The following is a 14,388-nucleotide window of genomic DNA, read 5'->3' as shown; positions in this document are numbered from 1 at the left end:
TCAGCTCCGAAAAGAAGACCTCCATGCCCGCCTTATGGAATGTGGGCCACTTCCCCGCCTCCCAAGTGACTCCTTATCTTTCCGCTGATGCCTATCACAGGCTGTTGTTTACTTGTACATTATCTAGCATTCCCCTAGGTAGAATGTGAGCTCCCTGAGAACAGGGGCTGAGTCTTGTTCACAGCACCTACAAGACAACCCAGCACGCAGTAGGGCATGAATGAAATATCTAAAGAATCAACAAAGATTCAGCCAGGAGTTCTACTCCTCATGGTAACTATTGGACCAAGCCCATTAGCAGGCACTTGAATATTTGAAAGAAGGAAGAAGAGTATGTGGATGAGAGGGGAAATGAATAGAGAAATAGGTGAATTAATTGTACAAGGACACAGATGAATTCGACCTGCTGGCGATGATCAGTGATCCCTCCCCTCTCTCTAATATGCCTTCACCTTATACTAAATTCTAAGTTTAGTATTCGAAATATTCCTTTCCCTCATTCTGAATATTCTTCTTCCTCTTTCTCTATGCTTTTCCTCTGTCTCCTTATTTTTGGTTCTAGCACCCTCTGCGTTGGGCACCTGAAGAGAAGACAGATGCCCGGCTGGGCCTGGTGGCTCACGTCTGTAATCCCAACACTTTGGGAGGCCGAGGCAGGTGGATCACAAGGTCAGGAGTTCGAGACCAGCCTGACCGACATGGTAAAACCCCGTCTCTACTAAAAATTAAAAAAAAAAAAAAAAAATTAGCCAGGCATGGTGGCGCACACCTGTAATCCCAGCAACTCAGGAGGCTGAGGCAGGAAAATCACTTGAACCCCGGAAGTAGAGGTTGCAGTGAGCCAAGATTGTGCCATTGCACTCCAGCCCGGGCGACACAGGGAGACTCTGTCTCAAAAAAAATAAAAAATAAATAAATAAATAAATAAGACAGGTGCCCTACAAGCGGCTTTCATGGCCAGTAGCTTTCAAAGCTGGTGACCACATAATCTAGGTTTCCTCTCTGCATACCTCCTGGAGAGTTACCACATCCCTCAGGAAACGAGCAAGGATTTCTTCAGGCATGACAGAGAAATCTGAGCTCATAGAGGTGAGATCCTCTTCACCCTGTATGCTAAACAACCGCAAGCAGGAACAGAGAGCCCATAGTCATCCTGGCTGTTTCTTCAGGGTCCCTGTCCCTGGTGAGGCAGAGGGTGAGAGAACTTGTCAAGTGCTATACATTTTTCTTCACCAGTGGAAAGCAGCTTAGTTTCAAAGACTATTTGGTCTTCCTAAATAAACAATCAACCTCTAAAGACAGTAATTATACCCTATTTATCTTTTCAGTGGTTATTGAATATAACATGAATCCTAAATCAGGATAGTTTCCGGGCAGTTTTAAGTGACCTCTTGCTGTGCAAACACAAAGAATACAAATCCCCAAAAAGTATGGAAGTAAATGGCTATAAGCAAGGAAATTCCAGAAGACTGAATAATTATTTCCTTGTTTGAAGAGAAGTCAATAAGAGAAGAAAACCACCTGGAGACCTCCAAAAAACCACTGCAGAGCAATGCAAAGGAAATATTGTCCAGACAACTCGGAGAAAAGCACAGCTTTGAAATGATTTAGTGCAACATCCAGAAGAAAAATACAAAAAACTTGTTTTGGTATCCATAATAGAGAACAGAGTTTCTGTGAAATTGGAGGAGCAGCAGAGAATCACAATGAATGAACAAGGTTAGCTGGAAAAACAACAGAGGAATTGCAAAGAAAGCAAAAAGGCAGGACTTGTGCTTTAGAGATATTTCAGGGGACAAATCCTGGTTCTGCCACTTATCATGTGTCTGTAGAAAAAGCCCAACTTCCCAAAGAGCCCTGAGACTTTTTGTAAGGCTTAAAATATATATAGACACACACACACATACAAACACATGAATATATATATTGGCAACACACAGACACACGCACACACATGCACACACATACACACATACACACACAGGCAAGCATCTTACCTAGAGGAGGCTCTCTGTAACCAATGGCTTCCTCTTCTAAATCCTGACCACTGTGCTCATTCCCACCTTTAAGCTTGCATTTGTTCTTGTTGACTATCTTCCTACTCATTCGTACTTCTATTCATCCCGCAGAGGCCAAAAAAAGGCACACTTCCTCTGAGAAGCCCATGGGGTTTTCTCCCTTCTCTGACCTTTCACTGCTGTCAGTGCTTTCACTGAACATTATAATATTGAAACTATTCTGCCTTGTATGAGTCTCTGCACTTTCATATATAAAAGCTCAAAGAGAACACATACTTTCTGAAGCCAAAGGCTGTATAACTTTTTTCATTGTTTATTTATTTATTTATTTATTTACTTATTTTTTTGAGATAGGGTCTCACTCTGTTGCCCACGCTGGAGTATAGTGGTGTGATCACGGCTCACTGTATTCCCACCTCGATCACAGCCTTGACCTCCTGGGCCCAAGCAATCCTCCTATCTCAGCCTCCTGAGTAGCTGGGACCACAGGCACGGGCCACACTTGGCTAGGTTTTGTGGTTTTTTTTGTTTTTTTTTTGTTTTTTTTTTTGGCACAGATGGGGTCTCCCTATGTTGCCCAGGCTGTATATATATTTTTATATCCTCCATGATGCTTGGAACTCTTGAGCTCAGAATGACTTGTTAAGTTTGGCTCTCTGGAGAGAGAACAAACAGGAAGGGTCTCTCCAACTTCAGAGTGACTGCTTGCTAGTGAGATCCCAGCTCACATTTACCTTCTGTAGAATCACCCTCTTATCACCCCTCTTTCAAGTAAGGTGGAGGGCCCAGAAGCTAAGAAGAAGGAAAAGAAGAAATACTAAAAGTCAGAGACAACAGGAGTGTGTGCTTAGTCAGGATTTATAATGGGAGAGAGAAGGGTGTTTGTGGTTTTGTTGTTTTGAAATCTCAGGGTAAATCTGGCAATGGGAGACTGGTTACCAGGAATTGAGTTTGTGGAGCCCTTGGGTGATACATTCTAAACACATCCCCATCTTACCTATATTGTGCTTGAAAGTGGCTTTGCACAAAGCTTTGACCTAGAGGAAGCTGAGCTGATGGTGACAGGCAGTTCTCAGAGGTTTTAGTGGCTTCAGGCGGAAGCTGCAAAGAAATGAGGAAAGGAAGCCAGATTAGATACACCTCTCGTCACTCAACTGCTTCCAGACCACCGAGTCCATGCTTCCTCCCGGGCCCGCATCATTCCTTTCTGGGCCTCTGTAGAGTCTCAACCTTCAGTGCTACCTTTACCATAACTCAAAGCTCTTTCAATCCCCTGACCTTCCAAATTGTCTGGGACAAGAAGTGTACGTGCATTAAAAGAGCAAACCTGAGCCTGAACCTTGGCGGATGCTCACTCATTCTCACCAGCCTCACCCGTTCCCCCTGGATGGACGGCCCTGTGCGTTATCTCTGTCCCACTCGGCTTCAATGTCTAGATGCCTCTTGTATATTTATTGGGTGGGCTTGCCATCACCTCAAATGCATCCACACCAAATCTCTCCACCTTCCACCTGCCTGCTAAATCATTCCTGCCCACATTTTCTCAGGAGTCAGTTTCACATGAGTATTCTCTTTTGCAGGCAAATGAGGCTTTTCGTTTTTCAATTTGGTACACAAGCTTCCTTCACTCCGTCCATCAGTCCTCGTGTCCTTTGCATTCCCCTTGCGTTTCCTTGTTTCCTATGGCTGCGACAGCAAATTATCACAAACTGGGGGCTGTAAACAATAGCTTATTCTCTGACAGTTCTCACGAGCAGACATCCAAAATCAGTATCACTGCACTGAAATCCAGGTGTTGGCAGGGCCGCACTCCCTCCAGAGGCTCTAGATGAGAGCCTCTTCCTTGACTCTTTCACTCTGGTGGCTGCCGGAATTCCTTGGCTTGTGACTACATCACTCCAGTTTTCAAGGCTAGCATCTTCAACTCTCTCTCTCTGCTCTGTCTTCACATAGCTTTCTCCTGTGTGTCTCTCAAATCTCCCCCAGCCTCTCTTTCACAAGAACACTGGTAGCACATTTAGGGCCCACTGGGATAATCCAGGTTAATGACCCCATCTTAAGATTCTTAATCACATCTCCAAAGTCTTTACCATAGAAGGTAATGATATAATTTGGCTGTGTCCCTACCCAAATCTCATCTTCAATTGTAATCCCCACAATCCCCGCATGTCTAGAGAGAGACCTGGTGGGAGGTGATTGGATCATGCGGGTGGTTCCCCTATGCAGTTCTCATGTGAGTGAGTGAGTTCTCATGAGATCTGATGGTTTTATAAGGGGTGCTTCCCCCTTTGCTGCTCACTCTTCTCTCTCCTGACACCTTGTGAAGACGGTGCCTGCTTCCCCCTCCACCATGACTGTAAGTTTCCTGAGGCCTCCCCAGTCATGTGGAACTGTGAGTCAATTAAACTTCTTTCTTTTGTAAGTTACCCAGTCTCAGGTATTCCTTTATAGCAGTGTGAAAACAGACTAATACAGACAACATCTACAAGATGCAGCAATTAGGACCTCATATCTTTGGGGGTCATTTTTCAGCCTATCTCACCTCAGGGCTTCTGTGTGCCCTGATGCCACCAACCTCCTCTGGACCCCTACCACTTCCAAAATGAGTTATACAACCTTTCTAGTTTCCCTAAATTTATTCTTTACCTCCTGCCTATTCCCTACCACACATGGGACACAATATTTTGATTAAGGCCCTGTTATGCCAAAATTTCTGCCCTGGAAGAGGTCTGTCTCTAAGAGCAATCCCAGAATCAAAGCCACTCATAATATAACGCTATTTAGTAAAATATAAACGTACCTATATAAATATCGGCCGGGCGCGGTGGCTCACGCCTGTAATCCCAGCACTTTGGGAGGCCGAGGCGGGTGGATCACGAGGTCAGGAGATCGAGACCATCCTGGCTAACACGGTGAAACCCCACCTCTACTAAAAATACAAAAAATTAGCTGGGCGTGGTGGCGGGCGCCTGTAGTCCCAGCTACTTGGGAGGCTGAGGCAGGAGAATGGCGTGAACCCGGGAGGCGGAGCTTGTACTGAGCCGAGATCGTGCCACTGCACTCCAGCCTAGGTGACAGAGCAAGGCTCTGTCTCAAAAAAAAAAAAAAAAAAAAAAATCTATGCAAGGCCCCACATAAAATATGCCCTAGAGCAGCATCTCTCAACTTTTTCATCATCACTCTCCCCATGGAGTCTTTTTAGACAATTTTTCTTAACATTTCCACCATGAAACTTGAATGCCATAGATACATCGTGCATGTGTCTATATATACCTTTAGAAGAACAGGCAGGCAGTGAGGTACGTAAAGACCTGGGTGACATTAGAGGTAAATGTTGAAGGATTTTAGAAAGCAGACGACAGAACCAGGCAAAAGGAACATATGTGAAGCGTCTGGGGTAAGGTGTGCAATTTACTTCAAAGTACATCCAAAAAATAAGATGAGGGAAAAAAAAGATATGAGTAATGAGTGGATAGAGAGACAGATGGGTAAATGTGTGATAAAGCAAATTTAGTACAACGTAAGTTGTAGAATCTAGGTGATGGGGAGGAGTGTTTACTGCATAATTAATTCAACTTTTCCATATGTTTGAAATTTTTCATATTAAAATATTGAGACGAACAAGTTATGAGTGCTCAAAATGGGCATTCTTATATGTCCTAATATTTTACGACACCCAATTTGCCTAGGATACAGGAAGTGCAAAGGGAAGTAGCAAACAGGGCTGGAAAGTGAGTCTGGTGCCACAGTGGGTGGGGACTTGTATGTCCTAAGAGAGACTACCTGGCTCAGTGAACAGCATGGTACCTGGGTCAAGAATGTCCAAATCGGGCTGGGCACAGTGGCTCACACCTGTAATCCCAGCACTTTTGGAGGCCGAGGCGGGTGGATCACCTGAGGTCAGAAGTTCAAGACCAACCTGGCCAATATGGTGAAACCTCGTCTCGACTAAAAATACAAAAAATTAGCCAGGCATGATGGCAGGCGCCTGTAATCCCAGCTACTCAGGAGGCTGAGGCAGGAGAATCATTTGAACCCTGGAGGCAGAGGTTGCACTGAGCTGAGATTGCAACACTGCACTCCAGCCTGGGCAATAAGAGCAAAACTCCATCTCAAAAATACAAACAAACAAAAACAAACAAACAAAAAGAATGTCTGGGCGGGCGCAGTGGCTCACGCCTGTAATTCCAGCACTTTGGGAGGCTGAGGCAGGTGGATCACCCGAGGTCAGGAGTTCAAGACCAGCCCGGCCAACATGGTAAAACCCCGTCTCTACCAAAAATACATAAATTAGCCAGGCATGGTGACGCACATCTGTAATCCCAGCTACTTGGGAGGCTGAGACAGGAGAATCGCTTGAACCTGGGAGGCAGAGTTTTCAGTGAGCCGAGATCACACCACTGAATTCCAGCCTGGGTGACAGAGCAAGACTCCATCTTAAAAAAAAAAAGAACATCCAAATCCCCACACCAGTACTTGACTACAAGTTACTCGACTGCTCTGATCCAGCTAAAGAAGTTACTTAATCTCTGTTCCATGATTTCTCAACTATAATAAAGGGATAATGACAGTACCTGTCTGATAGGGATGCTCTGAGTATTTAAAGAGTTTATACATATAAAACGCAAGGCTGGATACGGTGGCTCACGCCTGTAATCTCAGCACTTTGGGAGGCCGAGGTGAGTGGATTACTTGATGTCAGGAGTTCGAGACCAGCCTGGCCAACATGGTAAAATCCCATCTCCACTAAAAATACAAAAATTAGCCGGGTGTGGTGGTGCACACCTGTAATCCCAGCTACTCAGGAAGCTGAGGCAGGAGAATTGCTTGAGCCCAGGAGGCAGAGGTTGCAGTGAGCTGAGATCGCACCACTGCACTCCAGCCTGGGCAATAGATCAAGACTCTGCCTCAAAAAAAAAAAAAAAGAAAAAGAGAGCATATATACAAAACACTTAGAACCATGCCTGGTACAAAGCACAGTGTAGGTGGCAGTTGTTATTACACAAGGAGGAGTACCTGATGAGTTTTGAACTCAGATGGTAGCAACACGCTCAGAGAGATGCTTTAACTTGGCAGCTACTGACTCCCAGATGAAGAATTATAAGTTTGGAGGTTAGGACACAGATTAGGAGGCTCAAGGGTTCAGGAAACAACAGGATAAGGTAGAACAGGAGACAAGAAGATGAAAAGGAGGGATGGATTCAGGACACCTGTGGACGTAGCTCACCACTCAGCCCCTGACTGTGGGAGTGGAGGAACGTGATCAACTCCAAGGATCCAGTCTGGTGCCTGGAGAACCCCTGTTCCATTCACAGAGAGGTAAAGTCAAAAGGAGACGTGGGTTTGGGATGGGCATGCTGGGTTTGAGGTGACTCAATATCCAGGCAGAGACATTCATGACAAATAGGGGAAGGGCACTTGGAGGAGGTAACTTGGATGCATAGCGGACCCTAGCGTATTTTGACTGCCCCGTATCCACTACTCCTCCTCTGGTAGTAGCAACCCCTGTTTTGGAACCCTGAATCCAGTCCATGCATGGGGAGGGCTCTTTAATCAGGGGTCCTGCCCTCGCCTACCAAGGGATAGGCCCATGGCCCAAGCAAGCCACACTGAGATGTTCCTACTCTGAAAGTGAATCATGAACAGAGTGGCCAAAGGCTGAAAACATTTTTGTGGGCTGTGCTGTCCGGGGAAGAAAATGGAGCAGTTCCTGCTGCTGAGATACCCTCACAGCTGCCTGATTCTTGACAGTTCCACGCTGGTCCTTCAGCTTTCCCTGTCATTGAGGGTGGGGCTCCTTGGCCTTCTCCTAAGTTCCCTTCTTGTTTGAGTCAGCTCAAGTCGGTTGCTGTTGCTTGCAACCCAAGAATTCAATGGGTTCAATGACACTGAACAGCACTGGGAGAGGCTATGGACAGGATTACCCAGGGAAGGGCATGGAGAAAGAAAATCCTGAAAGAGGCTGGAGTGAGGAGCAGCAGGGGGTCATTCACAAAGCATGGACAACGAGGTCAAACACGCTGGCTCTGCTCCATTAGCTGAATGACACTCAGCCTCTCTCTCTGAGCCTCATTCTACATCTAACACATCAATTTCATGGAGCTACCATTAAAATCACAAGGGATGACCTGCACAGTGGCTCACACCTGTAATCCCAGCACTTTGGGAGGCCGAGGTGGGAGGATTGCTTGAATCCAGGAGTTTGAAACCGGCCTGGACCACATAGTGAGACCTTGTCTCTACAAAACTAAAAAATTAACCAGGTGTAGTGGTGCATCCCTGTAGTCACAGCTACTTAGTGGGGGGCTGAGGCAGGAGGATTGCTGGAGCCCAGGAGGCCAAGACTGCAGTGAGCTATGATCACTCCACTGCACTCCAGCCTGGGCAACAGAGTGAGGCCCTGTTTCAAAAAAATAAATAAATAAAAATAAACAAAATCCCAAGAGATGACATGTATTGTGTATCTTCCCTGCACATAGTCAGTGCTTAATATATGTCAACTTCCTGATCTTTTCCCCAGCTTCATCCCCTACTTAATTCTGCAAGAGTGGCATTTTCTGGAAAGCAAACTGACAAAAAGATTGTGTTAGGGTTTCTAACAGGGTAATAAAAATGTGCCCTCTTTGCAGGATGAAAACATTTGAGGATCAGTAAATTAACAGAAAAGAAAGCGTCCCTTATGGTTTTGATTCCAGTTTCAAATAAATCTAGCTACATAGCTTTCCTGTGTCTTAAAAACAGAAATAACCTCAAAGAGAAAAAAAATCAGAGTTTCACAGAGGACAGTGGCTTTCCTTCTAGGAAAGGGAAAATGAAGTTTCACGCCGGATAATCCCAACAGCTCTGTTCTCTACCTTCAAGTGTACACAGCCAGGCCTCCGCAGGCAGCCCAATTTTCTGAGAGCAAATTTCAGGAGAGGCTTTGACCCCAGACAGAGAAAGAGATCTTTTCTGGTTTCAATCAGGTCAAACCAAGGGCGGGGTAAGCTCCTCTCTCTAGCCAATAGCCACCCCCTGGTCTTGCCTGGCTGGTCTACTCCTAACATGCCTGGCCTCTTAAGGAACAGGAAGCAGCTGGAAAGATCAAGACCAGGCAGCGAGGGGCGGAGGGGTCTGGAATCAGGCTGGGCCCCGTCAGCCACATAGGAGTCTGAATTTTGTTCTACGTGCTATTGGAATCCAGCGGGGGAATTTAAGCAGAAGAGGGACAAGCTCTTATTTCCTTTCTATCTGGTGGTAGTGTGGAGTATATTGCAATGTGACATATTCAAAATTGGAAAACCAATTATGGCTGCTTTTACTTGTATCTTGAAGTTGTTAAAAAGAATTATTGGCCGGGCGTGGTGGCTCGCGCCTGTAATCTCAGCACTTTGGGAGGCCAAGGCAGGCAGATCACAAGGTCAGGAGTTCAAGGCCAGCCTGGCCAACATAGCGAAACCCTGTCTCTACTAAAAATACAAATATTAGCCAGGCATGGTGGCACATGCCTGTAGTTCCAGCTACTCAAGAGGCTGAGGCAGGAGAATCTCTTGAACCTGGGAGGTGGAGGCTGTGGTGAGCCGAGATCACGCCACTGCACTCCAACCTGGGCAACAGAGCGAGACTCCATCTCAAAAAAAAAAAAAAAAAAAAAACAAAAGAATTATTGCCAGGCCTTCTTGGCTTAAATAAACACAATATTATCTTAAAGGTCTGGGAGTGGTGCACCACAACAAGAAACAAAGGTTCTAGAGCAGTAGCTCTCAACTGGGTTAGGGGAATGGTGATTTTGTCACCATCCCCATTCCCATCCCAGGGGACATTTGGCAATCTCTGAAGACATTTTTGGCTATCACAAATAGTCAAATGCCTAGTCTAGATGCCTACTAGACTGGCATCTAGGAGGTAGAGGTACTACTAATGCTACCATGAACAGGACAGCTGTCCTCAGAAAAGAATCAAACGGCCACAAACATCCAACAGTGTTGAAGTTAAGGAACCCTGTTAGAGAGTTGAGTTTACTGGATTTGGGACCTAGCTCTCTCATTTAATAACTGTGTGACTTGGGGCAAGTTACTTAACCTCTCTGTGGTCTTCTCCACCCTTAGGCCCAATGCCTTTTCCTGCTACCAAGAGATAGAAAAGGAAAATTGAAAGGCTATCTATCCCACCTACCTTACAAGTAGGAAGACCTGCCTGGTTTAGCCAGGGAGAGGAGAGGGTGAAAAACAGGATAAGAGGCTTTTCCTGTGCAGCCAGCAGAAAGAGGTACCACCTGTTTCTAAGTCTCCTCTCTCCCGCCATGGGAAATTGAGAAAGCAGGAGGAAAGCTTTAGGAAAAGGAATCCAGCACGCTGGCTTTGAAATAGACAGAGCCAGGTTCAATTTGATCTCCACCAAGTAGAAGTTGAGTGACCTTGAGCAACTTAACCTCAATTTCCATTAACTGTAAAATATGAGTTATCCTTATAATAGTAAAGCATGATAACTAATTTAGTCAATCACTTCAAGAGTTTATTGTCTACTTTGTGTCAGGTAGAGAAATAAATTGTGCAAAGCATCAAGTTAGACCCCTGGCACATAACAAACATTCGATAAACAGTATCTTTTTAAAAAATATATCCTTCTGATTTCAAAATGTGTTCACTATAAACTTGTGGAATATACAGTATAGTAGACATATGTTTATCTGCTCAGCATTCCTTTCTTTGGGGAAGCAAACTGTTCCATTTCTATAAAAGCTCTCCTTGGCCCACGTTCACCCCCACAGGCATGCAACCCAGCTGCACCCAATTAGAATATTCCATTCTTCTGGCCACATGCCCAGGAATGGACATGTGAACCAAGCTGAGACAATCGGACTCTTCCCTGGGCTTTTTCTGGAATCCCAAGCTCTAAAGACTACATGAGCATTGCAGAAGGCCATCTTGTTACCATCTGGGCAGAGCCAGTCTGAAAATGGAGCCAGAGACAAGGGATAGAGACATAGTCAAAGACCTGTTGACGTGATCTGAGTCCCTGGATCCAGCCCTACCTGAAGCTGGTTTGACCCTTGGACTCACAAGTTATAAAAGTCAATAAATGCCCTTTCCTTAAGTGAGACTAAGTTAAATTTCTGTCACAACGAAAAGGGGTCAGAATCAGATAGACAGGAAATCATGGTAAGTAAAAGAAATCACCCCTAATCTCAAAACCCAGAGAAACCACCATGACCTTTGAATGTGTGGTCCTCCCGGGTTTTATTGTGGTGATTGTTTGCTTTGTTTCGTTTGTATGTTTTGGGAATGACTGGGGTGATTATTTTTAAAATATGAAAATAGGCTTTCAAACCAGACCCCCCTGGGCTTGAATCCTGACTCTGTCCTTTACTTAGCTGTGCGGCTTTAGAAGGTTACCCAATCTCTCTGATACATGGAACATATATAGTTATGTTCTCTTTTTCTTAAAGTTGTAAGTTGACATTTTAAGTGAGAAAAAAATAGAAAGGTAACAGTTGGAAAACATAAAGGAAACAGACAAATTTAAGGGAAAAAAAGACTAAGCTTCCTGCACTGTTCATTCTTTATTACGCTAGAATGACAGGCTCCAAGCAAACACTGAAGGGATGGGAAGGTGATGGTCGAAAGATCTAAGCACTTTCCAAGAGTTTTTTTTATTTGATTAATGAAAAGGATGAGAATAACGTTTCCAGATTTAAAACAAAACCAAAAAACTGGTAAAACAGTTCTCGTGGCTGCAACTGGATCAGCCATGTGATACATCAAAAGGTATGTGTTATTGATTAATTATCAAAGCTCATGAAACTTTATTTCAATTACAGCAGATTATTCGTGGATGTTGTTAAAATAACTTTGCACACTCATTGATATGGAATTATCAAAGCTCATGAAACTTCTCTTCTATTACAGCAGATTATGCACAGATGTTCTTAAAATAACTTTGCTCACTCATTGATATGGTTTGGCTCTGTGTCCTCACCCAAATCTCATCTCAAATTGTAATCCCCATAATCCCCACATGTGGAGGGAGGGCCTGGTGGGAGGGGATAGGATCACGGGGACAGTTTCCCCCGTGCTGTTCTTATGATTGTGAGTTCTCACGAGATCTGATGGTTTTATAAGGGCTGTTCCCCCTCACTCTCTCTTTCCTGCCACCTTGTGAAGGAGGTACGTACTTCTCCTTCCACCATGATTGTAAGTTTCCTGAGGCCTCCCCAGCCATGTGGAGTCAATTAAACGTCTTTCCTTGATAAATTACCCAGTCTCAGGTATGTCTCCTTTTTTTTCTTTTCTTTTCTTTTTTTTTTTTTTTGAGACGGAGTTTCACTATGTCACCCAGGCTGGAGTGCAACGGTGCGATCTCAGCTCACTCCACCTCCCACATTCAAAGGATTCTCCTGCCTCAGCCTCCCGAGTAGCTGAGATTACAGGAGCGCGCCACCACGCCCAGCTCATTTTTATATTATTAATAGAGATGGGGTTTCGTCATCTTGGCCAGGCTGGTCTTGAACTCCTGACCTCAAGTGATCTGCCTGCCTCAGCCTTCCAAAGTGCTGGGATTACAGGCATGAGTCACCGCATCTGGCCTCAGGTATTTCTTTATAGCAGTGTGAGAATGGATGAATACTTTCATAATATAGTAACTTCATTCACTTTTACTTTCTTAAGTATGAGATAAAGGACTAGCATTAGAGCACAAGCCATCATTGAGCAAAGTCCATCAAGACCGCACCTGATGTATCAATTAGCTGTGCTTATGACAAATTATTGTAGTGCTTTCCTCCTCTGAAAGGTTTGGGGTTCCATCAAAACCTGGGGATGCTAAATGCACATGTGTAAAAATCATCCATCCTGTGTCGTGAGAAGAAAAGTTTAACAGTTGGTACTCTGTAGGTTACATAACTGAGAAAGCAATGGTAGAGTTCAAATGGTACCATCTGCAAATAATAAGGAACGGTACTCATGGCCTTGGATGACCACACTAATGTACGGAATACAAACCAAAGAAAAGACTTTTCATATTTTGAGCCAAAATGAAACTCTATTCATTATATCACTGGGACAAAGAGAATGAGAAATACTGGAATGGAAGGAAATGCCTTCTGTAAAACAAACACAGCTAAGAGAAGGGAGCAGGGAACAGACTGTGGATATAGTAGCCAGACTATATAGGAATCTAAGTATCTCAATTTCAAGATTCAGTTTTGAGGAGCTGAGTCAATATTTAAAGGAAAAAAGAAAACCCAGTACATTGTGTTGGTTTGAGAGTGACCAACCTTCTCTGACACCGGCCCTCGGGATGAACCCTCCAGGTCCTCATGTACACGATCCAGCAACCAGAGCAGGAATTCCAGGGCGTCGTGCTGGGAATTGCCTTGGAACTGAGAGCCGTACTTGGAAACTGCATTCTGAAAGGAAAAAAGGAAATCCAGAGGTGAATTTGGCCCCTTATACAACCAAATGAAGGCTCTATGAGCACCAGGTCTACCGAGTGGTCATTATTCAGCCCTGACCTGGGATGACAACACACAAACAGCCGGGGCAGAAATGTTCTTTCATGCCGAAGCCCGCCCTTTTGGGGCAATGTCCCCAAATGGTATGAGGGTCTCTGTATATGGGAGAAGACATTTTCTTCCCAGAGGACTGCTGATGTGTATCTCATCCTTTGAAAACCCACAGGGTGGTCTCTGTTGAATATTTTGATACTGTTGACCATCTGACCCACTGAAGCTCTCTTCCTGTGACTGCTGGGGTACGATGCTCCACTAGTCTTCCCTCCATTGGTCTATTCTCACGTTGTCTCTCTCTGTTCACCTAGATGGTGAACAGCCTTCTAGCCCTACTTGCTCTCCCTCGCTGATTTCATTCATTCTCATAGCTTCAACTCTTTCTTCTTTCAGAATACCCATATTTGCAGTGAAATTGATTTCCTTAAATACCATGTGTGTAGCTCCTCTACTGCCTCTTTCTAATATGTATAAAATTTAAGGATACAAACTTGTTTCTGTGGTTAGGTCATCAAACGGTTGAGCCAGCCCTTCACTCCTTTGATAAATATGTACTGAGTGCCAACCACACGCCAGGCACTATTCTAGGGACCGGGGATACAACAGTGAACAAAACAGATGAAGACTCACTGCCCTCGTGGCGTTTGCATTCCTGGTACCCCTTGCACTGTCCTGTTAAATTGTGTAGCATCTTTGTCATTTTCTGCATAAATGTGCATTCCAGCTTTTTAAAAGTTTATTGCAAAGAGTAATATATGCACATACTAAAAAACAATAATTCAATTAAAAAAGGATGATAATGAAGTCTTCCTTCTACCTGGCCTTCGTCCCATGGTACCCCTTCTCAGGGGACAGCCACTTTTAGCAGTTCCTTCAGCATCTTTC

General features: G+C 44.6%; 1 protein-coding gene across 2 annotated transcripts in view; it reads right to left on the bottom strand.

Annotated features, from left to right (window-relative positions):
* The window catches only part of USP43 (ubiquitin specific peptidase 43), an 83,564-nt gene that overhangs the window by 59,282 nt on the left and 9,894 nt on the right, over positions 1-14,388 (bottom strand). For both annotated transcript variants that reach the window (XM_024235066.3, XM_024235067.3), the window contains exons 2-3: positions 13,273-13,404; positions 3,016-3,119 (exon numbers count right to left, since the gene is read on the bottom strand). In XM_024235066.3, the coding sequence (XP_024090834.3) occupies positions 3,016-3,119; positions 13,273-13,404 (236 nt within the window). The remainder of the gene's footprint in view (positions 1-3,015; positions 3,120-13,272; positions 13,405-14,388) is intronic.

This window comes from Pongo abelii, chromosome 19 (assembly GCF_028885655.2).
Source record: "Pongo abelii isolate AG06213 chromosome 19, NHGRI_mPonAbe1-v2.0_pri, whole genome shotgun sequence".
Lineage (NCBI taxonomy): Eukaryota > Metazoa > Chordata > Mammalia > Primates > Hominidae > Pongo > Pongo abelii.
Note: the sequence above shows the minus strand (reverse complement) of the source record. Positions and strands in the feature narration are given on the sequence as shown.